At 43.9% G+C, this 27,369-nt stretch overlaps 1 protein-coding gene across 1 annotated transcript; it reads left to right on the top strand.

The window, feature by feature from the left end:
- Positions 1-793: 793 nt before the first annotated feature.
- On the top strand, positions 794-25,431 carry LOC106582601 (pleckstrin homology-like domain family B member 3). Its single transcript, XM_014165836.3, has 15 exons — positions 794-1,429; positions 10,041-10,189; positions 10,439-10,549; positions 10,849-10,986; positions 11,354-11,482; positions 12,541-12,723; positions 13,904-14,014; positions 15,497-15,598; positions 15,750-15,837; positions 16,514-16,703; positions 18,653-18,740; positions 19,887-20,036; positions 20,331-20,538; positions 23,723-23,808; positions 23,977-25,431. The coding sequence occupies exons 2-15, from the start codon at positions 10,043-10,045 to the stop codon at positions 24,109-24,111; spliced, it is 1,866 nt and encodes a 621-aa protein (XP_014021311.1). The 5' UTR covers positions 794-1,429; positions 10,041-10,042; the 3' UTR covers positions 24,112-25,431.
- The last annotated feature ends 1,938 nt before the right edge of the window (positions 25,432-27,369 follow it).

Below are 27,369 nucleotides of genomic sequence, written 5' to 3'. Positions count from 1 at the left end.
TTTTTTTTTTTAAATAGTCCGATTAATCGGTATCGGCTTTTTTGGTCCTCCAATAATCGCTATCGGTATCGGCGTTGAAAAAGCATAATCGTCCGACCTCTAGTTTGGATTGCATTGAAAGACACCTGGCACACCCATGTGTGAAATGACTGACATTTTTGGTTTCTAATGTAACCTTTGGATGGAAATAGAGATGATGTATTCAAAGTGAAAAAAAGAACTAGAAGTCTGAAGAAAAGATTACATTGTGTTGTTGTCACATACATGTTCACACCACTTCATCTGCCAGCTGTCGGTCACCGCTGGAGACAAACAGAACATCCGCATTAGGCAACTCTTCTCTCATCTACCTACTGACAGACACGCCTGCATTCATTGTTTTGAAATGCACAGGGTGTAACCAGTGTTGCCATCACACCTAAGCTATGTTTTATTGTTTTATTTTAAACCTTTTTTTACATAAGCAAAAACATACACAGACAAAAACAATTGGCACAGTTTCGCCTGTGGGAAAAAATACCTATTCTTTGACATTGTTGTGCTTTTTTTCAAGTCCGCAGCTGTTCTTTCACCCAGTCTGTACCCTGCCCCTTCCATCTGCTCTCTCTTTTACCCCTTTCACTCTTTCTTTGCCCACTCACGCACTACTACCCACCCTGACTGCAGGCATTCTCTCTCACCCTGTCCACATGCCCCTGTTTAGGGGAAGACTGAGGGAATAACCTATCAGCTCAGTGAGACAGAACTGTTAAGGGGGCAGGGGCCGATAAAGGCCATTGGATATAGTAAAGAGAGTGGAGAGATTTACGTGGCAGCTATTGACGCTTTCCAATGGCCCTTGGCTTTGACAGCGACACAAGACCACCCGCGAGGTGTGTTGTTGGCAGGGTGCCAAGCCAAACTGCTTTTGCGTTAGCCTATAGCGAGCCTATAACGAGGGCATTACAAAGTCATGTCGTCGCGGGAAATCCCAGAATAGAGTTCTCATTTCGGTGCGGAGCCCCCTCACAAATAGACCACAGAAACCGTATAGTCAGTGACGCGCTCAGTCGCGTTTTCACACTAACTTTGTGTCTGTCAGTGTGTCCGCCTCACATGCATTCCGTTTCACATGTTGACGACGACAGCTCACTGTGATCTGTCATTTATACTGGGATTGATATGAAAGGATTGAATCAAACCAGAAAGAGAGAGGAGAACATAGACACCAAAGGTCTTCAGATGGGATATGACAGCCAACAGAAACTCTGAAAGTTCTCTGGATATAGTTGAAATGATTGAAAGCGAAAGCGCGCTCCCCGTCTAAACCCATCACTTCGTTATTTAGTCACTCTGTTTTTACTAGCGTCTATTTTCTTCAAATTCAAGAACAACAATATACATTCCCCACAACAAGAACACTTTTGAAGAGAAAGCAACATATTCTCAGGTAAGGCATGAGTTCTTTGTTTCTGTTCTGGGTCGCTGTAGTTTGATACATTGTAGCTGGTGAATGATCGCGATTTGATAACACTAGGATTCTTATTATTCCACAGTAGCTACCTACAGTGTTAATTATCTACTGAAAGTGGTCGTCTGTTTATAAATGGACTTCATTGGTGTCATGAGAAGGGATGATGTCACTTTGAACTTGACATAGCATGTAAATAAATGGAACACAGAATCTCTATTATGTTTACAGAAAGCCAGTAGGCTACTGTAGGCTACTTTCTAAACTATTTATATAAATAAAATATAGGCCTATGCCATTTATATAAATGGACTATATTAAATAATACAGCTATCATTAGTCTATTAGTTCACACTAAGCCAAAAAGCCTACTTTTAAAAAAACTATGCAAATTGTGTACATACCATAAGTTAAAGAACAACTCTTTGGGGGGTTTATTCGTTTTTAAAATGTCAGAATGCCTGGTTTTATGATGACCAACATCCAGATTCTATGACAACCTTGTATTTGATTACCCAGTATTTGGGACTTTGCGCTTGAGCATAAGTAGTTAGATGGGCTGAAAATGTCCCCAGGCCTATAGCTTTTCAATGTGTCATTTTCACTGTGAAACGATGAGAGGACCATATCTGGTTTTCATTCAGACATGTTTTTCTTAATGTCCCAAACCTCCTTTCCCAGGGCATTGTTTTCCTCAGTTTATGTGAACTCACATTTTGTTTACCCGACTCTTCTGATATCTGTTGTTTATCATTGTTTATCATTTCCACCGGCGCATAGTGTAAACAAAGGGGGGAGTATAGGATGACGCTGACATAGGTGGAGAGAAAAGATTGCCTGGGAGGGTTGCCGTCAGGGGAGTCCAGAGCACATATCTATCTTCTGTCTTCAATCTCTCCTTGTATCTTTTTCTCGCACGCCCTTTTTTTTGGCTGCACTTGTACGAACAGCTCTATAGCTGGGACCTAGCCTGTCATTAATGGGTCGTTATTTCGCTGACCTCAGAACGGAGGGATTTGCTCAGCCCACTGGAATCTCTGCTAATGTTGTTGAACTAGCAAATATTCAAAGTCTGTGTAATTAGTGGTGTCTTCGGACCATTCCAGTCCGTTTTGCAGTGTTGTAATATGCACAAGTCACGTTTGCATGAATTATTCTATTCATGCAGTGGTATCATAGTGTGATAATCTACTTTATTGGAGAAACAATTAGGCCTATAGGGTAACTTACTTGCTAATGAACTTACAGGAAATACAACGAATCATCTTCCCTAACAATCAATGATCCTAGCTTGTATTTTAATCTTCAACCCTTTGGTCCCCTATAAACAAAAACAATTTTTATTCCCCAACAGAAGCCAGTTGGCCCAGCTACAGTATCATTCTAGGAGTCTAACAATAGGCCTATCTGCCCTCACACCTAGATGACAGTTAGTCATGATATCTCACCTCTCATCTGACAGACAGACAGACACCACACAGAGCTGTCCAGCCTGGGTTGTATTCATTAGGTACCAAACAGAAAAATACGGACTGAAATGGGGAGGGACTTCCTGGAATTATCCAATAAGAAACGCTCGTGCCCTAATGAATATGACCCTGGTTCCTCTCACCTGCTCTTCCTGCTCAGGCCCCTGTGTGATAATGACAGTTTCCTCTCTCAGCCCATAGCCGTCCATAGGCTATAGTGGTATACAGGGGGACTATCTCAGTGGGCTCTGTCATACAGCTCAGACTGGTCACCAGGTATTCCTGGGAACCTGATGTGTCAGGACACAGTGGGGTGATGACAGCTTCCTGATAGCCCTCCATAGACTACTGTAGCCCTCCATATACCACCGAAGCATTGCTAAGTGGGCTCTGAGGTCATACAGCTGAGACTGGTATGGTCACTTCCTACTGGGCGTACACTGGTTAAATCAACGTTGTTTCCACATCATTTCAATGAATTTACGTTGAACCAACGTGGAATAGTTGTTGAATTGACGTCTGTGCCCAGTAGGTAGGGTCCAAAATGGCACCATATCCCCTATACTTTTGACCAGGGAATAGGGTGTCATTTCTGATATACACAAATGTATCATGGCGCCGGAGAGGATGGCTACCATTTTATTGGCTCTTAACCAACCGTGCTATTTTATTTTTAAAAATTCCGCATTGTTTATAACTTATTTTCTACATAATGTTGCTGCTACCATCTCTTATGACCTAAAAGAGCTTCTGGACATCAGAACAGCGATTACTCACCTTGAATTGGACAAATAATTTTTCTTTAATGAGTCGGACGAGAGGGATTTACTCCAAACACCTGAACAGACCCTCATCCCTGTCATTCGCAGGAGAAAAAGAGAGAGAGATTTTGCAGAAGGACATCGGGTTTCCTTGATCAGGCGACGAGTGGCTAATCTGCCTTTGCCATCCGTACTATTAGCCAATGCACAATCGCTGGAAAATAAATGGGACAAACTAAAAGCACGTATATCCTACCAACGGGACATTAAAAACAGAGTCGTGGCTGAACGACGACATGAATAACATACAGCTGGCGGGTTATACACTGTTCTGGCAGGACAGAACAGCAGCCTCTGGTAAGACAAGGGGTTGTGGTCTATGTATATTTGTAAACAACAGCTGGTGCATGATATCTAAGGAAGTCTTGAGGTTTTGCTCGCCTGAGGTAGAGTATCTCATGATTAAGTAGACCACACTATCTACCTAGAGAGTTTTCATCTGTACTTTTCGTAGCTGTCTACATACAGTTGAAGTCGGAAGTTTACATACACTTAAGTTGGAGTCATTAAAACTTTTTTTAACCACTCCACAAATTTCTTGTTAATAAACTATAGTTTTGGCAAGTTGGTTAGGACATCTACTTTGTGCATGACACAAGTCATTTTTCCAACAATTGTTCACAGACAGATTATTTCACTTATAATTCAGTGTATCACAATTCCAGTGGGTCAGAAATTTACATACACTAAGTTGACTGTGCCTTTAAACAGCTTGGAAAATTCCAGAAAATGATGTCAAATGTCATCATTTGAGTCAATTGGAGGATGTGAAATGATGTCAAATGTCATCATTTCAGTCAATTGGAGGTGTACCTGTGGATGTATTTCAAGGCCTACCTTCAAACCCAGTGCCTCTTTGCTTGACATCATGGGAAAATCAAAAGAAATCAGCCAAGACCTCAGAAAAAAATTGTAGACCTCCACAAGTCTGGTTCATCCTTGGGAGTAATTTCCTAACGCCTGAAAGTACCATGTTCATCTGTAAAAAACAATAGTACGCAAGTATAAACACCATGGGACCACGCAGCCGTCATACCGCTCAGGAAGAAGACGCGTTCTGTCTCCTAGAGTTGAACATACTTTGGTGCGAAAAGTGCAAATCAATCCCAGAACAACAGCAAAGGACCTTGTGAAGATGCTGGAGGAAACAGGTTCAAAAGTATCTATATCCACAGTAAAACGAGTCCTATATCGACATAACCTGAAAGGCCACTCATAAAAAGCCAGACTATGGTTTGCAACTGCACATGGGGACAAAGATTACTTTTTGGAGAAATGTCCTCTGGTCTGATGAAACAAAAATATAACTGTTTGGCCATAATTATTGTTATGTTTGGAAGATAAAGGGGGAGGCTTGCAAGCCGAAGAACACCATCACAACCGTGAAGCACGGGGGGTGGCAGCATCATGTTGTGGGGGTGCTTTGCTGCAGGAGGGACTGGTGCAATTATGTGGATATATTGAAGCAACATCTCAAGACATCAGTCAGGAAGTTAAATTTTGGTCGCAAATGGGTCTTCCAAATGAACAATGACCCCAAGCATACTTCCAAAGTTGTGGCAGAACGGCTTAAGGACAACAAAGTCAAGGTATTGGAGTGGCCATCACAATGCCCTGACCTCAATCCCATAAAATTTGTGGGCAGAACTGAAAAAGTGTGTGCGAGCAAGGAGGCCTACAAACCTGACTCAGTTACACCAGCTCTGTCAGGAGGAATGGGCCAAAATTCACCCAACTCATTGTGGGAAACTTGTGGAAGGCTAACCGAAACGTTTGACCCAAGTTAAACAATTTAAAGGCAATGCTACCAAATGCTAATTGAGTATATGTAAACTTCTGACCCACTGGGAATGTGATGAAATAAATAAAAGCTGAAGTAAATCATTTTGGATGCATCCTAGGTATTCCATGGCACCTGATCTGTCAGATGTCACAATGTGCTCATGGCTAACAGGTCAGGTGGGGGTTGGATAGTTCAGCTGTAATCCTCTGGAGAGTACTAGAGACCTGAGCAATACAGTACCTGTAGTCTATGGAAATGCCCTTTATTGTTACTGATGAAAATGTCTTTCATTGTTACAGTTGACCGCTATTGACATTGTGTGCTAGCCCATTGTGAGGCTGGCAGACTAGACACTAGACAGACTAGTGGGTTTGAATGGAGCACAGACTCGTCATAATCAGTATGTTGATTACATACTTCTCCCTCAATATGCATACACAGATGACAGTAAGTTTCTTTTTTGAAGTCTTCTGGACTCAACGAAGAGAGACACTTTAGCTACTTGAACTGCTAGTGGGTTATGTATATGACATTGTAACACCTGATGCCTTTCTTGAGGATAGTGCAGCAAAGTGCTCACCAATGCAGAAAAGACAGGTGTTTTTATGTTTCTCAGGTGAGAGCAGCTCTTGCTCAATATCAGCCAGACAAAGGTTAAAGGCACAGTCCATACATTTGATTTTCACCCTGAAATGCTCTGGAGGACTGAGGGGGGACGTGTTTGCTAGTGTACCCTTCTTAAAAAAAACAAAGAATAAGACAAATATGACCAAACATGTACAAAGAATATACTTATACTTATTGGTGTAAATGTGTTTGTTTGTTTGTGTTTATACTTGGTCTGGCCACCAGGGACAGAAAGAATGTGGACTGTCCCTTTAATTGAATGGCAGGCCCAGGTCAACCCCAAGCAGGGCAGTTGTTCGAGTGTTGTGTGTATAACATGTTTCCCTGGTGCCCTTGCGTTGAGCCCATAGTGAAAACAAACCCTCTGTCCTCTTCAGATAGACAAGGATGATAGGCCAACACATGAGCGGTGTCACCCAGTAAGGGGGTTGATGAGGATTCCGTCAGCTGAAGTTTAACTGGATCCAAACCTGACCTCAAGTGGTCAAAGGAGATAGAGGAAGAACATTGGCTCACACACACACACACACACACACACACACACACACACACACACACACACACACACACACACACACACACACACACACACACACACACACACACACACACACACACACACACACACACACACACACACACACACACACACACACACAAATCAGTATCCAATAATTGCCCCTCAGCGATGAATAAAGTTGATTGAATTGAATCGAATCCCAGTCCTGTAATCCTGTCAACACAGGTGGGTCAAGAGTGAACGGACTTCCACTTCTTTAGATATGGATGCATATTACCAACTGCAGTGAGAGGGAGGAGGGACTGGTATGAATGAACTCCGATTGTGTACTCTTTTTCTCTTTCTCTATTTCTGTGTGTTTGTGTGTTGGTAGTAAGGATTGTGTAATCTAAATATTGTGGAATCCTTGCTTCTGATCAATCACTGTTGAGAGAGCGTGTATGTTCTTGTGTGTGTAATGTGTGTGTGTACTAGTTGTATGACGCTTCAACTGTTGCTGGTTATTGCTGAGTCGAGGGGGAAGATTAGCACTGCAGTGTGAAAGATTGAGTGAGTCCTCTGACCTCGGACTTGAGGGTAATGCATTGTGTCACCTCCGGATAGGACAGTAGTTGTATAACACACTCTAGAGCTGGGGCTATAAACTGAAAATGATCCACACGACCATGCTGATATTGTTCATTACGATAAGTAGCCTATACTAGAGAAATGTGAAGTTGTTAATGGGACACGTGATGGCTACAGCCATCGAGCTAGTAGTAGTAGTTTAAAGGGTCATACAAAAACAACTGGTGCACATTGTTAGAAACGGATCAATCTATTTATCGGTATCGCATCAGTTCAGGAAATGTAGCGCAACTGGATCGCCCAGCTTTAATCCACTCACTCACTCACTCACTCACTCACTCACTCACTCACTCACTCACTCACTCACTCACTCACTCACTCACTCACTCACTCACTCACTCACTCACTCACTCACTCACTCACTCACTCACTCACTCACTCACTCACTCACTCACTCACTCCTTGGGACTGCCTCTGATTCTTCCACTCTCTTATCGCTCCTGCCACTCCTCTGCAATCAAGACCTATTTTCAGCACATTAACACACAAATGTTCAGCTTCCTCTTCCTCTCTATCATACCTTTGCCCTTTCCCCTTAATTATGTCCCTTTCTACTCGCTTTCTTTTCCATCCTTTTAAGTTAGTCTCTTTGTGTTCCCTCCCTCCCCCCTCCCTCCCTCCCCCCTCCCTCCCTCCCCCCTCCCTCCCTCCCTCCCTCCCTCCCTCCCCCCTCCCTCCCTCCCTCCCCCCCCCCCATCTTTTCTCTGTATTGTTGTCCATGGGCCCTGGTAAAAAGTAGGGAATAGGGTGCCATTACAGACTCAACCCTGGTGTGTTTGTTTAGCCTTTGTTTGTTGCTTTTGAATAACATCTGTGTTGACATGAAATAATGGACTTTACTCCTGTGTGACTCTCTCTCCAACACTACAGTCTCTCTTACTGTTGATAGTGTATCTCAGCCGGATAATGCAAACGTCTGTTTGGGTCATATGGATGTGAGTCAGTCTTGGTTTAAACAAAGATTTCTCCTCACCATTATTCACTCTAATTTTGCCCTCTTCCCAAAGCACGACCTCCATATGGTATCCATTACATGTCATATCTGGAATGGAAGTAATAATAACTAATAACTTCACCATATGGAATTTGGCATACGGTATTACTTTGTCAAATATTTATGTGTAATTATGGGTATTGATGAATGGTAGCCATCCTCTTCAACATGCGTGCATCCATACACACACACACACACACACACACACACACACACACACACACACACACACACACACACACACACACACACACACACACACACACACACACACACACACACACACACACACAATTAAAAACACAGTATCTACATAATTCCTGCATGCAACCATGCACTATTCTTCTATAAACAACATAGTATTGTGTGTCCTGTGTACAGCTCTGTGAAGTTATATACCACACACTCGGACTGTTTTCCATCTCCTCACTGGAAATATGACACTGGCCTCTGACATTTTAGAACCCACTTCCTCCCCCCTCTCCCCTCTCCCCCCACTCGTCTCCTCTCCTCCTCCACTCTCTGTCCCTCTCTCTCTCCCTCCTCTGTCTGTCTCTGTGTCAGTGTGCCAGTCTGTGTTTAGAAGCCCTCACTCATATCATAGTTGTATATTTATCTCCATGCCTCCACTACTCCAGGCCCCATCGCCTAATAAGGCCTGTGCAGGGAGAGAGAGAGAGAGAGAGAGAGCAGGAGGAGAGGAGCGAGAAAGGGAGAGAGAAGAGAGGAGTTCAGGGAGACGGAATGAGAGGAGTAGAGAGGGGAAAAAGATAGGGTGGGAAAGGTTTGGACAATGGGAATCCAGACTATTTTCCCACGTGTGTGTGTGTGCATGCTATGTGAGTGTGTATGTGTGTACTCAGTTGCTGCCTGTGAGTGTGTGCACTCGGTTTGCTCGGTCGTTACTTCATATTTGCTGCTATTTTACTACTGCTTACACTTGTATGAGCAACTGACATAAAGACATTAAATAACCTAGTTATTGCTGAGAATTCTCCATCCAAGACCTCAGCAGTGATGCATATCGTTCATAATGTGGCTTTGTGTTGTGAGCAGTGTATAGTACTATGTACAGTGTATTCAACTTCAAAGGTGAATCCCCTTATTTCTATGTATATCTGTGTATGGTTATTGTAAGACCACATCATTGCACTGACTCAAATTTGTGTGCCATGCTTCCCCACAATGCACTTCAAAAGCTGGGAGGTGAATCGGCATTGTTTACTGTACAGTACCCTTTGTCCATACAGCAAAAGCCTTGTGCTAACAGTCCTTGTTCTGAAATACCACCCAAACCACCTTCTCACATCCTGCGTTCTCTCCTCTCTTTCACTATCGCTTTTTCCAGGGTGTTTTCTCCAGTAACAGCTTTTCTGGAAGTCAGGGGGATATTCTGCTTTAAAGTGCTTAGTGCTGCTGACACACTGGTGTACTGCTCATAGTATCACTTCTGTGAACTGTCACCTGGTTAATTTAGCTCTTAACTAAGCAGTGTATTAAATTGCCACTATATTCAGGGTCCTTGCCATCCGGGATCCTTGGGACGTTCCAACTCTGACGATACCCCGTTGAAGTTCACATTTAAAATTGGCAAGGTAAGGGTTAAGGTTAGGGTGCTGGTCAAGGTTAAGGGTAGGGACGTCCAAGGATCCCGGATAGCACTAACCCTATTCCGTCAAGTCATGTTAACAAAGGCCTCCTATACAGTACCACTCATCATCCCACCTCCCATCTCTTTCTATCCTACAGAAATGCCCCTCCACAATATGGACCCCCCGAGGAGCCGATGGGAGCAGGGCTTGCGGCCGCCGTGGGTCGCCCGATTGGCTGGAGGGCAAAGCCCCGCCTCTTCAGGGGTGGAGTCAGACACAGAGAGCAGCAGCACAGAGAGCGAGAGGGTAAGGAGGAGTGGGTCTCACGTTAACTAGCGTCAGGCGGTCGGTTGTTTACACTGGTAATGTGGTCAGAGTCAGATGCTGCTATCCAAAGCGACTCAACGTTCACATCAGTGTATGTGTCCAACGCTGGAATTGAACCGGTAACTTTGGAGTCATCGCACTCTAACCAACTGAGCCATCGGAATGACTTTTAGATCCAGGTTGAATAGTCTCTTTTCAATCGTCTGTGTGTCTCTCGCTACCTCTCAGTCTCCAGCCAAACGTTCAGAGGCGCGGTCACCGAGGATCCTACCGTTGCCCTCCATGCTGCAACAGCGAATCACAGAGATCGACCAGCAGAGGGAGGAGCTAAAGATAGAGGTCAGACACTGATGGATTAATGAATGAACAAGTTAAACCCTCAAGGGCCTGATTGTGTCTCATATCTAACAATTTTAATGGAGAGTGGTGGCTGTTCAGTAAATGTATCTGATGAAGTCTCATTCTGGATCTGTTCACAACAAACCAACTCCTTTTTTCTAATGTCTCCTTCAAAGACACATTCTGCATTCTTCATTGGGGGACTAACATCTCTCTCTCTCTCTCTCTCTCTCTCTCTCTCTCTCTCTCTCTCTCTCTCTCTCTCTCTCTCTCTCTCTCTCTCCTGTCTGCCACTCCAGCTGCAGCTGGAGATAGCCCTGTTGGAGGGCGAGCTGCAGGAGGAGAGGAACGAGCTGCGCAGGCACACTCTGTATCTACAGACACTGCAGGAGGAAGGCGGGCAGGAGGAGACACACAGACAGACGGACAGACAGAAGGTCAGTGGTGCTGTACACACAAGGAGCATAAGGAGCAAGGCAGACGCAGACAGACTGACGGACGGTTAGCGGTGCACAGACAGAGCTCCATTCAATACCATCCAAAGCATCCTGTCTTCAGGCGGTATGTTTGAATCTCACGGTTTGGGACCGGAGGTTGATATGGCCTGTACATGAGTAGCTATAGCAGTGAGGTAGACACTGAGTCACTTCATGTGACACTATAGGCCTCAGCGATGTGATAGTGGAATGAGTTGACAAACAGATGGATCTTTATATAAAGGGATGACTGTTCCCTCTCTCATCCCTCATCCTCCTCTTTTCGCTCTCTCTCACTCTCTCTCTCTCTCTCTCTCTCTCTCTGTAGGAGCGAGCCAGTCTGGAGGTGGAGAGGGCCCGGGTTGAGGAGCTGAGGAGTAGGTTGGAGGAGAAGGAGACACTGATCCCCAGTCAGCCAGAGGGCCAGAGAGAGCAGCTACTGATCCAACTACAACAGGTGATTTACTGATCCAGGAACAGTCCACTGACTGGGGTGGTATTCATTAAGGCACGCAATGTTTTAAAACGTTTTGCAAAACAAAAAGAAAAAGAGCGCTTCTTAAGTCCAGGTTGTCCCTACCTGTTTCACTCCGTTTTCTTCCGTTTGGTACCTTATCAATAGTACCCAGCTAACTGATTTCATGCCTTGCCACTAGACAGCGTGCAAAAGAGAATGCACTGCATCTTCTACCTGTTTGTCTGTCTAGATGTAGTTAGGGTAGTTCACAGGTAGCCTAGCAGAGTGACATCATCTGCCCTGAGACCTGAAGTGAAGTCAACTTTGTGCAGTGGAGAGCTAGCTTTTGGTCTATATACAGTTGAATTCAGGTGCTAGTGACAGCATGGTCTCACACTGCCTCTGGTTAGAACTCATTTCACATCATGTGTTCTAATTCTTGCCTCTCTCGTCATTGTTATAAAGGATTGCATGTTCTTTCTTGTCGGCGGTACTAGTTATCTTTGTAATACCTCTTCTACCTGATAGGTCAAAGTGTCATAGAGGTATCTGAGACAGACATGCAGGCAGGCAGACAAAGGGTTCATTGTGCATTTTGGCAGTGACACTGACATGGCGTGTCATTCTGATGCCAGTGGATGTGTCCCACATGGCACCCTATTCCCTATATAGTGCACAACTTTTAACAAGAGGCCAATGGGGCCTGGTCAAAAGTAGTGTACTATATTGAGAATAGGATGGCCTTTGGGACACAAGCTTGAGACCTACGACTTGGTTTAATGGTCTTGAATGGAGTGGTCCGACCAGTTGTTTTTTGGTTTAGTGTCCTAAGCCACAGGCTCTTTCTGTACTAATCAATAGCTTTCTTCCATTTTCTGTCTGTTCCTATCCTTCTGCATCTTTCTTTCATCACTTCCTCTCTCTCTCTGCATCCCTCCATCACACTCTCTTTTTCCCTCCATCTCTCTCTGTTCCATCTCTCTTTCCCTCCATCTCTCTCTCTCCCTCCATCCCGCTCTCTTTCTCTCTTTCCCTCCATCCCTCTCTCTCTCTTCCAGGAGAAAGAGACGGTGGAAGCAGCCGGCCGCGTGTTTGAGGACTGGGAATTCCGTGTCCTGGAGAGCGAGGCCGGAGTAGAGGAGGAGGAGAGAGAAGGAAAGATAGAAGGGAAGGAGAGAGGGAACGAGGAAGATAAGGAGAAGGAGATCTCATGCCAAAAGCATGCTGTCAACTCAGCGCAGGTAAGCCAGGGTCAACAAATAAGAAGACGACAACATTTCAGAGAATCTCGCAGCTCCAAGCTGGTTCTACTAGTTTGGTTAGAAGCTTATCCCGCACCACAGACTCTCTCTAAATGTCCCCCCCCCCCCCCCCCCCCCACGGTAGTCACTCTCTGTTTGGAAACGGCTCCTCACAAGTACCCCCCTTCCCCCCCATCCTCCTCTTCTTAAACTGAGACATGAGCGTGAACTCTCCCTTCTCCTCACACTCTACAGTATCACCCTCCACTGTCACATGACTGCACAAACAAGTTAGGCAATTGCATCAGAGGCCACTTTGGGAGGGAGGGAGGGAGGGAGGGAGGGAGGGAGGGAGGGAGGGAGGGAGGGAGGGAGGGAGGGAGGGAGGGAGGGAGGGAGGGAGGGAGGGAGGGAAAGTGGAGAAAGATGTATAGATGAAGGGAGAGCTGGTCAATTGAGGAAATGTAGGAGGAAAGGAGAGGGACTAAAATTAGAGAATGGAGAGAGATGGGAAAAGGGGTATGGTGAGAGTGGTGGGGAGGGATTGAAGGATAAAAGGAAGGATTGTATCGTGAGGGAGCGAGAAGAAAGAAAGAGGATAAACTTAGGATATCATGTGATGAGGTGGAAAAGTGGGAGAATAGAGAGAGAGAGAGAGATGAAACAAGTGATAGTGATGAAAAGAGGGGAGGAGAGAGAGAGAGAGAGTGGGAGAGAGTTGATTCAGCTGCACTGTGGCCTTGCTTGGGTTGACAGCTCATCTCTATACCCCCCCCCCTCTCTCTCTCTCTCTCTGTCTCTCTCTTTATCTCCTCCTCTCTGACATATTAACTGTGCTGAGCTGACATCACTAATTCTTTATTCCCTGTCATCTCTCACTCCTCTCCTCTGTCATTCATCCCTCATCTCCTCTTGTAACTCAAATGGATGTTAGAAGTTGTGCCATTGAACACACCTAGAGTAACTGACTATTGACATAGGTCATGAGACATAACAGATAAGATACTGTGCACATTTAAAACAACAACTCTATAATGCTAACAACAACAACACCATCTGTCTAACACGCCACTGGACATACAGTACATGAATTACAGGAGACAGAATCCTGCGATGTTTAGTATTAAGTGTCTGATATTTCATTTGTCGATTTCTTTTCTTTATTCATTGATTTCTTCAGGAGCGAGTCCAGCAGCTTGAGAAGCAGTTGAAGGAGATGGAGCGAGAGAAGGATAGAGAGATGAATGCCTTCAAGAAGGAGAGGAAAGAATTGCTCCACACCACTCAAAGGGTAATAAAGGGAACAGAGACAGATGATGAGCAAATGTCATAACTTTAACTTAATTTATTTATTATTTATCAGGGAAATAATGATTATGTCTTATATTCCCGGTGGTTCAAGTATGATAAATATGATACATTCAATGATTGTCCCTGCCTGTGCCATCAAACCCCTGCAACTTATCCAGAACACTGCAGCCCGCCTAGTTTTCAACCTTCCCAAGTTCTCTCATGTCACCCTACTGATCTACTGATAGCTACTTTATTGAGGAAAAATGTACTTTCTATGCCTGTGATATGTGGTTGTACCACCTAGCTATCTTAAGATGAATGCACAAACTGCGTATGCTAAATGACTACAATGTAAAATGTAAATTAAGTGCTTGGATGCTAGAATGTCCATTGTTGTCAGTGTTTTTAATCCATATTCATAATGGTTGTCTGAAGCGCCAAAGTGTGTGATTTGTCAACTCCCTGCTTGGACAGTGATATGGTTTGTTGTTGAACCAATGACATGCCTTTGATTAGAATTATGACAGGGCGAGTTGAAAAGGGGGAGGAGACTAGTTAGAGATAGGGAAAGAGCACAACTGAGCATAGAGAGTGAGCGAGAGAGAGAGAGAGGCATGACTGAAGAAAGAGAGGGAGGGAGGGAAGAAACAGGGAAGAGAAAAGCAGAACAGGGGAGGGTGGCTGTGAGGGAGAGAGAGAGTGAAGATAAGCTGAGAGAATTTAAAAGCGTCGCAACAACACCGGTAAGTGGAGAGACACGACAAATCAAATATGCATGCTTCAAGTGTCTTTAGAATGGGTTAATCAGAAATGGGATTTAATACAGGCTAAGTGTGTCAGTTAATACTAGGACGAGGGAGGGAGTGAGGGAGGGAGTGGCAGATAGGGGGAGAAAGGAGGGACACAATGTGTTTCTGAACAACTGTGTCTGAATACAATAAGACTTTGTATGACATGCTAGGGTAGTCATGGATAGTAGTCACTAATGAGAAGAGATGGAAGTGTTTTTGGCAGAGAGAAATTGATTTCGTTGCTCATCCAGACACGAGAGAGCGAGAGAGAGAGACTGAGACGGGTTAACAGAGAATGCGTACCGCATCCGAATTGCTTATGTGTCTGTGAGTCAGGGAGAAGGGGTGGGAGGGAAACCGAGATATGGTGAGAGGGAGATCATTTTTAACTCATTAGGGTGGTTCCTGAGAGCTGGCATGCGGTTTCCATTCTCAGTGAGTTGCAGAATGTCTTTTACTACCTGTTACACTCCTACTATGTCATTTCATTATGTGTCATGGATGTTGACACAACCGTCTTAGTGTGTTGTGTGGTCATCCAGGCCTTATGACTGACGGTCTGTCCTACCTAACTGACATGTCTAGGTTATAACAACAACATTCAGTTGTCTATGTTTTCACTCTCCTCTTCACGGCTGAGTTTATGCCATAACCGGTTATATAACGGTCATACTCCCATCTCTTATCAGGTCTTGAAAGAGAAGAAGCCACTCGCTGATTGGTCCAACATCCCCAGCTCGGTCCCTTGCATGATGTCACTCTCGCCGCTGACCATTCACAAATCACCTCAGGTATGTTGCTGGGCCGTTACCATTGACACGGATCATGTTTTCCAGTTGTATGTGACACATACTGTACATAAACACTGATTTGATTCACTTGTTGTTTTTCTCCCAGTAATGTACCGAAACACGAACTCACAGTGTTATTCCCTAACTTCAGGAACAAGCCAAAGAATCCGCCAGTTTACCCCGGAGACGGAGCTCGCACCGCAACAATAAGCTCGCCGATAGGCCGGTCTCGGCGCAAGGTGAGCTATGATGGGTGTTTAATTATGAATTCCTTTGTGTTTTTCATTTGCTTTACCTCAGAGCATTTGTACATATTTGCTTTCTCTTTGATCCTCTGTCTTTTTGTTTAGTTCTACCCCATCTCTCTCTCGCTCTCTCTCTCTGCTTCTCTCTTTCTCTCTCTGTCTCTCCCTCTCTCCTTCTCTCTCTCTCCGTCTGTCTCACTCTCTCTCTGTCTTTCTCTCTGCTTGTCTCTCCATCTCTTTCTCTCTCTCTGCTTCTCTCTCTTTCGCCATCTCTTTCTCTTACTCTGCCTTTTCAGTTTCTGCTAAGGCGTGTCAGTAGCAGATGTAGCTGTGTGTTATTACCATGCCGTGAGCAGGATATAGCTGTATGAACTGGATGAGCCAGTGGGGCTACTAGTCTATGGCTGTTCTTTAGAAATTCTGTTCAGTTTTTTTGCTCAGCTGCTGCCTAAATCCCATTTCCACGATCTCTCTCTAACCCACTGTGTTTGTGTGTGTGCGCTGTCATCCATTCTCTCCCTCTATTTTCTCTCCTCTGCTCTCTCCATTCTCTCCCCCTTTCTCATGCTCGCCTTACCCTGTCTCTTATATAATATAATACGTGCTATGTGTGCTGTTTTTGTGTCCCTTCCTCTTTCTCTCTCTCTCTATCTCTCCATCTCTTTCACAGGGCTGGTGAGAATGGTACCTGACAGTCCGAGCCCAGAGCGCTTCACTTCCCCTCTCCCCTCCCACCGGCACAGCAACGGGCACAGCAACGGGCACAGCAACGGGCACAGCAACGGGCTCAGACCTGAGCCCAGCAATGGCAGTGATCTCCTCACCCCCTGTAGCAGTGCTAGTAGCTCCCGTGCTGCCAGGTGAGTGGAGGGGGAAAAAAAACGTCTAATATCACAACGTTTAAAGGAACATGTTAGTGTGATTGTAAGTGAATAAGAGGAGGTATCTGATTGGCTGTCAGGAGGAGAGGGAAGGGATGAGTTGTCTGTGGAAGATTGATTGAGTGATTGGGTCAGAGTTGATGTGAGGTGGAGTGTGATAGACCGGACAGGTGAGTTTTCTAGGTGTGTGTGAGTGAAATATAAATGCTGCTCTCAGTCTGTGTGGGCGTGTGTGCATGTGTCTGTATGCTTGTACGTATGCGTCTCTGACGACAATAATGACAATACAGTGAGGGAAAAAAGTATTTGATCCCCTGCTGATTTTATACGTTTGCCCACTGACAAAGAAATGATCAGTCTATAATTTTAATGGTAGGTTTATTTGAACAGTGAGAGACAGAATAACAACAACAAAAAATCCAGAAATACGCATGTCAAAAATGTTATAAATTGATTTGGATTTTAATGAGGGAAATAAGTATTTGACCCCTCTGCAAAACATGACTTAGTACTTGGTGGCAAAACCCTTGTTGGCAATCACAGAGGTCAGACGTTTCTTGTAGTTGGCCACCAGGTTTGCACACATCTCAGGAGGGATTTTGTCCCACTCCTCTTTGCAGATCTTCTCCAAGTCATTAAGGTTTCGAGGCGGACGTTTGGCAACTCGAACCTTCAGCTCCCTCCACAGATTTTCTATGGGATTAAGGACTGGAGACTGGCTAGGCCACTCCAGGACCTTAATGTGCTTCTTCTTGAGCCACTCCTTTGTTGCCTTGGCCGTGTGTTTTGGGTCATTGTCATGCTGGAATACCCATCCACGACCCATTTTCAATGCCCTGGCTGAGGGAAGGAGGTTCTCACCCAAGATTTGACGGTACATGGCCCCGTCCATCGTCCCTTTGATGCGGTGAAGTTGTCCTGTCCCCTTAGCAGAAAAACACCCCCAAAGCATAATGTTTCCACCTCCATGTTTGACGGTGGGGATGGTGTTCTTGGGGTCATAGGCAGCATTCCTCCTCCAAACACTGCGAGTTGAGTTGATGCCAAAGAGCTCCATTTTGGTCTCATCTGACCACAACACTTTCACCCAGTTATCCTCTGAATCATTCAGATGTTCATTGGAAAACTTCAGACGGGCATGTATATGCTTTCTTGAGCAGGGGGACCTTGCGGGCGCTGCAGGATTTCAGTCCTTCACGGCGTAGTGTGTTACCAATTGTTTTCTTGGTGACTATGGTCCCAGCTGCCTTGAAATCATTGACACGATCCTCCCGTGTAGTTCTGGGCTGATTCCTCACTGTTCTCATGATCATTGCAACTCCATGAGGTGAGATCTTGCATGGAGCCCCAGGCCGAGGGAGATTGACAGTTCTTTTGTGTTTCTTCCATTTGCGAATAATCGCACCAACTGTTGTCACCTTCTCACCAAGCTACTTGGCGATGGTCTTGTAGCTCATTCGAGCCTTGTGTAGGTCTACAATCTTGTCCCTGACATCCTTGGAGAGCTCTTTGGTCTTGGCCATGGTGGAGAGTTTGGAATCTGATTGATTGATTGCTTCTGTGGACAGGTATCTTTTATACAGGTAACAAGCTGAGATTAGGAGCACTCCCTTTAAGTGTGCTCCTAATCTCAGCTCGATACCTGTATAAAAGACACCTGGGAGCCAGAAATCTTTCTGATTGAGAGGGGGTCAAATACATATTTCCCTCATTAAAATGCAAATCAATTTATAACATTTTTTACATGCGTTTTTCTAGATTTTTTTGGTTGTTATTCTGTCTCTCACTGTTCAAATAAACCTACCATTAAAATTATAGACTGATCATTTCTTTGTCAGTGGGCAAACGTACAAAATCAGCAGGGGATCAAATACTTTTTTCCCTCACTGTAACTGCTGACGTGTATGTATTTTTCCTTCCCTCTCCAGCCCAAGTCTGGGACTGTTAAACCTGGTGGAGATTGAGAGGAGACTGAGGGAGGCCAAGGCAGAGAGAGAGAGGCTTCTCAAAGAGAGGGTGAGTCAACACCACTAACATCCCTAATCACTTCAGACACACAGCTTGCCGGGTCATATTCATTAGGGCACACCGTAACAAAACATTTAAAAACAGTTTGTTTATTATTGGATGATGATTAACCCTGTTGTGTGACCACTGACTGATTACCGTACATGATTAACATGGCCACCAGAAGAAAAAACACTGTGAAATGGAAGAACACTAAATAGAAAACGAACATACACTCTCCTATGTATTTATTAGAAGCTAAGAACTTGTTTTATGAGGCGTCAGTACAGAATGTCACCTTTTATTTTAGAGTATTTTCATACATATCTGTTTTACCGTTTAGAATTGAATGCACTTTATTTGTCTAGTGCCCCCATTTTTAAGGTGTCTTAAGTATTTGGACAAATTCACTTATAGTGTATTTAATGTAGTCAAAAGTTTAGTATTTGGTCCAATATTCCTAGCACACAATGATTACATCAAGATTGTGACTCTACAAACTTGTTGGATGCATTTGCAGTTTGTTTTGGTTAGGTTTCGGATTATGTTGTGCTCATTAGAATGGTGTCATTTTGCACTCACTTTTATTGTAAATAAGGATAGAATATGTTTCTGACCACTTCTACATTAATGTGGATGCTACCATGATTACGGATAATCATGAATGAATCGTGAATAATTATGAATGAGAAAGTTAGATGCACAAGGATCATGCCCCCAAAACATGCTAACCTTTTAAGGGAATTTGTCCAAATACTTATGACACCTTCAAATGGGGGGATAGATACATAAAGTGCTTTCATTTCTAAATGGTAAAACAGATTTGTATGAAAATACCCTCAAATAAAAGGTGACATTCTGTACTCATATAAAAATATAATCTCAAATCCAAAATGCTGGAGTATAGAGCCAAATTAAGTTTTAGCTTCACTGTCCAAATAAATACGTAGTATGCCTCAGTCTAGATATTGTACTTCATCTTAATCCCCCTGTTGTCAATAAAAGTATGCCTCTTTCTAAAAAAGAAAAAATAATTGAAGAAGGTCTTTGAAGGGAGTCACCTTCTCCTCCAATATGATTGATAAGAACACGAGGAGATAGGATGCAAGGATGCACAGAAAGGATAATTGAGATAGAGCCTGTGTGTTGATCCAGGAGGAAAGGAGGCAGGTGGTGGTGGAGGAGAGGAGGCAGAGAGAGCTGGAGGGCCGAGGAGCAGCAGAACCATTAAAGTCCCAGAGCAGGCTAGTCCCTGACCCAGAGGAGAAGCCAAAAACCATCAGTCCTGTCCCCAGCTCCCCTGAGGTACGTCTGTCTGCTCTGGCTGGCTGGTTGGCCGTCAACTCTGTCTGTCTGTCTGGTTGCTGTCTGTCTGTCTGTCTGTCTGTCTGTCTGTCTGTCTGTCTGTCTGTCTGTCTGTGTGCTCTATAGCGTTATAGATCCTTTCTCCAACCTCTCCTTTTCACCTGCTTATTGCTCTCTCTCTCTCTCAATCTGTCTTTCTTTCTGTCTCCTTCGCACTAACCTTGTGATGTTGGTCTGTTTTATTTGGCATATTTATTGTGAAATTATATACATTGTACTCATTATTCTTCTCAGCGCTCCCTACCTCTCTTCCTCTCTGCAAACTTTGACCTGCGGGCCCACGTGGAGACGCTGGGTCACGGGGTGGCGGGGTGCATGGGCCTGCGTATGTCCCCGCGCCGCTGTGCCGGCTTCTTGACCAAGCGTGGCGGGCGGGTCAAGACCTGGAGGAGGAGGTGGTTCCTCTTCGATATGGATCACAGGCGGCTAGCCTACTACACAGGTGATGGGGCTGAGAGAGAGACTGCGTGTGTGTGGACGTTGGTGTGTATAAGCCTAAATGCTAGGGCTGTTGCGGTGACCCTATTACCGCCACACCGGCAGTCATGAGTCATGACCGCAGTAAAATTCCACCTGACCGTTGAGTCACGGTAATCTCCTGTTATGCACTCTGGACATGCTTTGGTAGTACCCAACTTGCTAATGACCATCAGGTCCTAATGGCCTGGTACTCAGGGCTATATTGTCCCTCTAACCACTCTGACATCAATGCAAATGCCATCGAAAATCACATCAAACACTTATCAAAACAGCATCATGCTTTTAAAACTAACCTCACTGTGATGATCAATTTGAAGAAGGAAGTTCAACAGCAGTTTGAAACAGTGTAAAACATGGTCATTGTAGTTGTTCTTTCAAAACCTAACACAAGGAAATGGACAGCTTTCTAAGGTGATAATTAGTTAAAAACATCCATAGGCATATTATAGTTTATTCATCAAAATCAAATTAAACTTTCTTTTTCACATGCGACGAATACAAATTGTGTAGACCTTACCGTGAAATGCTTACTTACAAGGCCGTAACCAAGAGTGCAGTTCAAGAAAGAGTTAAGAAAATATTTACCAAATTAACTAAAGTCAAAAATAATCAAAAGTAACACAATAAAATAACAATAATGAGGTTACAGGGTGTACCGGTACCGAGACAATGTGCAGGGATACAGGTTAGTCGAGGTAATTTGTACATGTAGGTAGGGGTGAAGTGACTATGCATAGACAATAAACAGCAAGCAGCAGCAGTGTAAAAAAACAAATGGAGAGGGGGGGGGGGCTGTCAATGTAAATAATCCGGTGGCCATTTGATTAATTGTTCAGCAGTTTGATGGCTTGGGGGTAGAAGCTGTTAAGGAGCCTTTTGGTCCTAGACTTGGTGCTCCGGTACCGGTACCGTAGCAGAGAAAACAGTCTGACTTGATTGACTGGTGTCTTTGAAAAATGTGTGGGCTTTCCTCTGACACCGCCTAGTATATAGGTCCTAGATGGCAGGAAGCTTGGCCCCAGTGATGTACTGGGCCGTACGCACTACCCTCTGTAGCACCTTACGGCCAGATGCCGAACAGTTAACATACCAGGCAGTGATGCAACCAGTCAGGATCCTCTCGATGGTGCAGCTGTAGAACTTTTTGAGGATCTGGGGACCCATGACAAATATTTTCAGTCTCCTGAGGGGGAAAATATATTGCCATGCCATCTTCACAACTGTCTTGATGTGCTTGGACAATTTTAGATTGTAGGTGATGTGGTCACCAAGGAACTTGAAGCTCTCAACCTGCTCCACTACAACCCCATTGATGAGTATGGGGGCGTGCTCGGTCCTCCTTTTCTTGTAGTCCACAATCATCTCCTTTGTCTTGATCACGTTGAGGGAGTAGTTGTTGTCCTGGCACCCCACGTCCAAGTCTCTGATCTCCTCCCTATCGTCGTTGTCGGTGATCAGGCCTACCACTGTTGTGTCATCGGCAAACTTAATGATGGTGTTGGAGTCATGCCTGGCCATGCAGTCATGAGTGAACAAGGGAGTACAGAAGGGGGCTGAGCACGCACCCCTGAGGGGCCCCCATGTTGAGGATCAGCGTGGCGGATGTGTTGTTACTTACCCTTACCACCTTAGGGCGGCCCGTCAGGAAGTCCAGGATCCAGGTGCAGAGGAGTTTAGTCCCAGGGTCCTTAGCTTAGTGATACGCTTTGAGGGCACTATGGTGTTGAATGCTGAACTGTAGTCAACGAATAGCATTCTCACATAGCTGTTCCTTTTGTCCAGGTGTGAAAGGGCAGTGTGGAGTGCAGTAGAGATTGCATCATCTGTGGATCTGTTGGGGCGGTATGCAAATTTGGGTGGGTCTAGGGTTCCTTGGATAAGGATGTTGATGTGAGCCATGACCAGCCTTTCAAAGCACTTCATGGCTACAGACGTGAGTGATACGGGTCGGTAGTCATTTAGGCAGGTTACCTTAGTGTTCTTGGGCATAGGGACTATGGTGACCTGCTTGAAACATGTTGGTGTTACAGACTCAGACAGGGAGAGGTTGAAAATGTCAGAGAAGACACTTGCCAGTTGGTCAGCGCATGCTTGGAGTACACGTCCTGGTAATCCGTCTGGCCCTGCGGCCTTGTGAATATTGACCTGTTTAAAGGTCTTACTCACATCAGATACGTCGAGCGTGATCACACAGTCGCCCGGAACAGCTGATGCTCTCATGCATGCTTCAGTGTTACTTGCCTTGAAGCGAGCATAGAAGTTATTTAGCTTGTCTGGTAGGCTTGTGTCACTGGGCAGCCTGCGGCTGTGCTTCCCAACTAAAGTTGCTAAATAACTCTGAATCTAGCATAAATGATCACTTTTACGCTCAACTTAGCCACTTCATATGCCCACTCGCTCCGGAATGGGAAAAATATCCTTTCTATTTTATTCAGATAAGTTCAATTATATTCTTCTTACTATAAAATCATATAATATAAAATAATGGCATAAGACTTAGAAGCATATCTTGTCAGCTAAATGAACAAGCCTAAATCCCATGGCCCTCAAACTCAAGTCAGTGCCACTGCATTTGTTCATTGTTCTCCTCTAATTGGGACTGATTTAGACCTGGGACACCAGGTGTGTGCAATTAATTATCAGGTAGAACAGAAAACCAGCAGGCTCCGGACCTCGTAGGATAAGAGTTGAATATCCCTGGCCTATGACATTGAGCATAGCCAGATAACATACAGTATTATGTTATATAACATAATATAACATAATATAACAATATAACAACTCATATTCTGTTGTTCTGAAATATATTTTCTTCACATCATAATGTTTCTTTAGACCTGCCTAAAATCAATAATTGATTTATTGTGATGGTGTATATTCAATTGATTTATTATACTTTTTTAAATGTAGATGTTGCAAAGGCCTCGCATCAGTGGCTTGTATGCATGGAGGCCTGGAGATGCTAAACGTGTTTATGTTAATTGCCGGTCAATTACTGTGAGACTGGCAGTCTTTTGCATGACAATAACCAGCTGACAAAATGTAATGACCACAACCCTACTAAATGCCTATGTGATTTGTGTCTGTCTCTCTCTCTCTCTTTCTTTCTCTCGTTCTCCCTCTTATTGACTATTGTTTACCTTCAGACTGTGATGAGAGGAAGCTAAAGGGGGTGATCTACTTCCAGGCTATAGAGGAAGTCTACTATGACCACCTGCGCACAGCCACTTCAGTGAGTCCTCATATACAATATTTTATCACCATAGAGAGGGAACAATGTGCCCATGATATCCCCACAACTGTTAAAGAGATGATCATTCATGCATTCAGTGCTTGAAACCAAATCCCAAGAATTATCGCTCTCCCACCAGTCATCTCACTCTCTCTCTCTCTCTCTCAGTCTCCGCGGCCCAGCCTTACGTTCTGTGTGAAGACGTACGAGCGCCTCTTCTTCCTGGTGGCGCCCAGCGCCGAGGCCATGAGGATCTGGATGGACGTCATTGTCACAGCAACAGACGAGCACAGCCGCTACTGACCTTGACTTTACACCTGTCCCCTTTCCTGTGTTTGTCTGACCTACACCTTGGACTGAACCTCCATTCAGCTGGCTGACTTGGCTAACCTGGCTACAGTTTCAGCAGTTGACATTATGTTGGGCAAACTGCAATTTTCAACCTCCACCCTCTGGACCCAGCTAGGCTGCCATTTTGCTGCCTGAACTTTACGTCATATGAGTGGTGGAGGTGAGGAGTGATGAGCTGAACATAATGTTCAGGAAAGCTCTTCCTGAAGGAACCGACATTTGATTCTGGATAGTGTCTTAGGAGCTTTGATGACATGGGACTGAGTGGCAGACTGTTACAGGTTCTGTGTGGAACAAGAGACGTTTAGAGGATGGAGGAGGGACAAGGCCATGGGAATATAAAGACGTGGACGTGCAAGCTCGAGTAACCATTGGCGATCTTAGAGTCAGTGCCAACCATGATATACTGACAGACAAACCTTTGATGTCTTTTTATTAGTCTCAAATCAGGATTTAATGGTTGCTGTCTCTCTAGCAGCTGTGTTTGAGCTCCCTCTTGTGGCCAGACTGAAGAATTGAAGTACTACAGCTTCCATTGAAATATACAGGTAGCTGCCAAAATAACGGAAACACCAGCATAGTGTGTCTTAATAGGTCGTTGGGCCACCACAAGCAAGAACAGCTTCAATGCACCTTGGCATGGATTCTACAATGGTCTGGAATTTTATTGGTGGGATGCGACACCATTCTCCCATAAGAAATTTGATAATTTTGTGTTTTGTTGATCGTGGAAAACACTGTCTCAGGCGCCGCTCCAGAATCTCTCATAAGTGTTCAATTGGCTTGAGATCTGGTGACTGGGTTGGCCATGGCATATGGCTTTACGTCGTATTAATGCTCATCAAACCATTCAGTGACCACTCGTGCCCTGTGGATGGGGGCATTGTCATCCTATGGTGGCATAGCCATGGTAGACAAAATAATAGCCAAAATTATGGCCTGCTCAGCATTTTTATACATGACCCTAAGCATGATGGGATATCAATTGTTTCATTAACTCAGGAAGCACCTGCTTTCAATATACTTTGTATCCCTCATTAACTCAAGTGTTTCCATTCTTTTGGCAGTAACCTGTACATGTATGTCTGTATTGAACATTTGTATATTTTTCATCTGTCAAAAGGGCTGTTCAGAGTCAATCAAAACACTGACCGATCGTTCAGTTCTCAAAATGGATTGTTTTTTTTTGTTTTTTTTTACAATATCAACACAGAAATACTATATGCTTATAAATATGTATTATTATTATGATCATTAAAGGTTATTCATACACTTTTGGTGAAAAACTTCCCTTACTGATTTGCATTGCTTCAATGTCTACTTGAAAACTACTTTTTAATTATGCTTTTTATTTTTATTATTTTAACTTTACTTTCCTGCCAGACAGCTATAGAGCTATACAAACTGGCACCCACAATTGTGTATACATATTTCAATCAGATCTATTAATTATGGTATTGACCGTTTAAAATGGATGGGATTGCCCCCAGCTGTTGTAACATGAAGACGGTGACATATTTATATTAAAAACATATTATTTTGATGATTTTATTCATACTATTTCAAGATATAGTCACGACACAAATCTAGGGTTGCTACCCGAGCCGGCTGGTCGTTCATTCTATCGGTTCGGTTCCTAGAGACGCGACTCAGTCGTTCAGTCTTTTTGTTCTGTATCTAAGACCCAGTCGTTCGTTCTAAATGTTCCATTGCCATACTACCTGGCAACGTTCTTGCTTGCTAGCCAGCTATGGCTAACTGACAGTCAGGTCAAACAGTGCAGACAGAATAACAACAGTAGCTGCATTTGCATTTATTTAAGCTGTTTTCTAGTGACATTTATTTGGCTACATCGATAACAATGAGCTAATGAGGAGCGATTTTGCCTGGCATACAGTAGAAAATGTGTTCTGTTGTTAGGACACTGTTGATCAGAGGAGCTAGCCAACAACACAGCTAACACAATCACTTCAAACTGAAGCTGGAAAGACTGGAAACTAGCTGCACTTCGTTTCGTTTTACCTTTTTACAATTGACATTTCTTTGTATACATCTATAAAAAATTATGCCAGCTGATTAATGATTTCAACTGGCTGAGAAACGCTGCTTGCCTGCTCGTCTCGTCCTGACTCCTGACCCTTTCACGTTCAATTACTATGGGACAGCTGGATATCGAATGTTAATATTGAAACACTGTTGCAAATGTCGGAGAGACAGACAGCAAGGTTTATACAAATCTCTGCTGTTGAAAACTAGATGTTAGTCTAAAAAAAAATGTTAGACAATGTCTAGATGCGTTTTATAGTGGAGATCAAGTGTATAATTTGGTTGATGAGACAGTGGATTACGCAGTCAAATGGAACAGAGTAAATAGGCATTTTAAAATCATAGATTTATCTGGTGGGAATTTGTGGAAAAAACCCCGGCTGGAATGCGCTTTTAACCAATCAACATTCAGGATTAAACCCACCAGTTGTATAAACTTTATTATACTGCACACTGATTGTACAAAACATGTTATACAACGGGTGGGTCTAATCCTGAATGCCGATTGGTTAAATCCACATTCCAGCCGGTGTCTATTCCACAAATTACTACCGGCAAAATCTATGACGTTAAATGCCTATTTTTTCTGTTCCATCAAACTGCATAATCTACTGTCTCGTAGTTTGTGGTAACTAAATATCCAGTTTTTCTTTCCTACTTTGCTTACTGTTTTATTGAGTTCTAGATACAAATAAGCATTCTTTCTCATGATTTCACTTTAGCTCTTTTAAGTCGTTCATGTACAAAAAAATAACATAGCATTGTATTTCGAAAGATATTGTGTCTGTGTTTTTTGCTATTCATTCTTCAGTCTAAACTGTTTATTTCAGATGCTCTGTGCCAAAACCAAAAAGTGGCAGTGTTTATGCCTCCAATTAGGCTCTGAGTGGATCTTGTGTGCTCATTCCATGTAGATTTACACTGGAGTCGACATGTTATTCATTCCTCACTCGTCCATGTAAAGGAACATGGACTAGAGGTTTCGGGAATACAGTGTTAGAGACAGTGTTAAAGATTGTGCTGGGGACTTGCTTGAGAAGGACTGCACCACTATCCTGAACATCTCTTATCCCCCGTTCCTACCTATCCAAATATTACCTCAACCTTGAATAAGACAACAGTCTTCCATCTGTATTTTCTGAAAGCATCAATATTGATGTTAAA

This window comes from Salmo salar, chromosome 02 (genome assembly GCF_965601325.2).
Source record: "Salmo salar chromosome 02, fSalSal1, whole genome shotgun sequence".
Classification (NCBI taxonomy): domain Eukaryota; kingdom Metazoa; phylum Chordata; class Actinopteri; order Salmoniformes; family Salmonidae; genus Salmo; species Salmo salar.
This window is presented reverse-complemented; position numbering and strand designations above follow the sequence as displayed.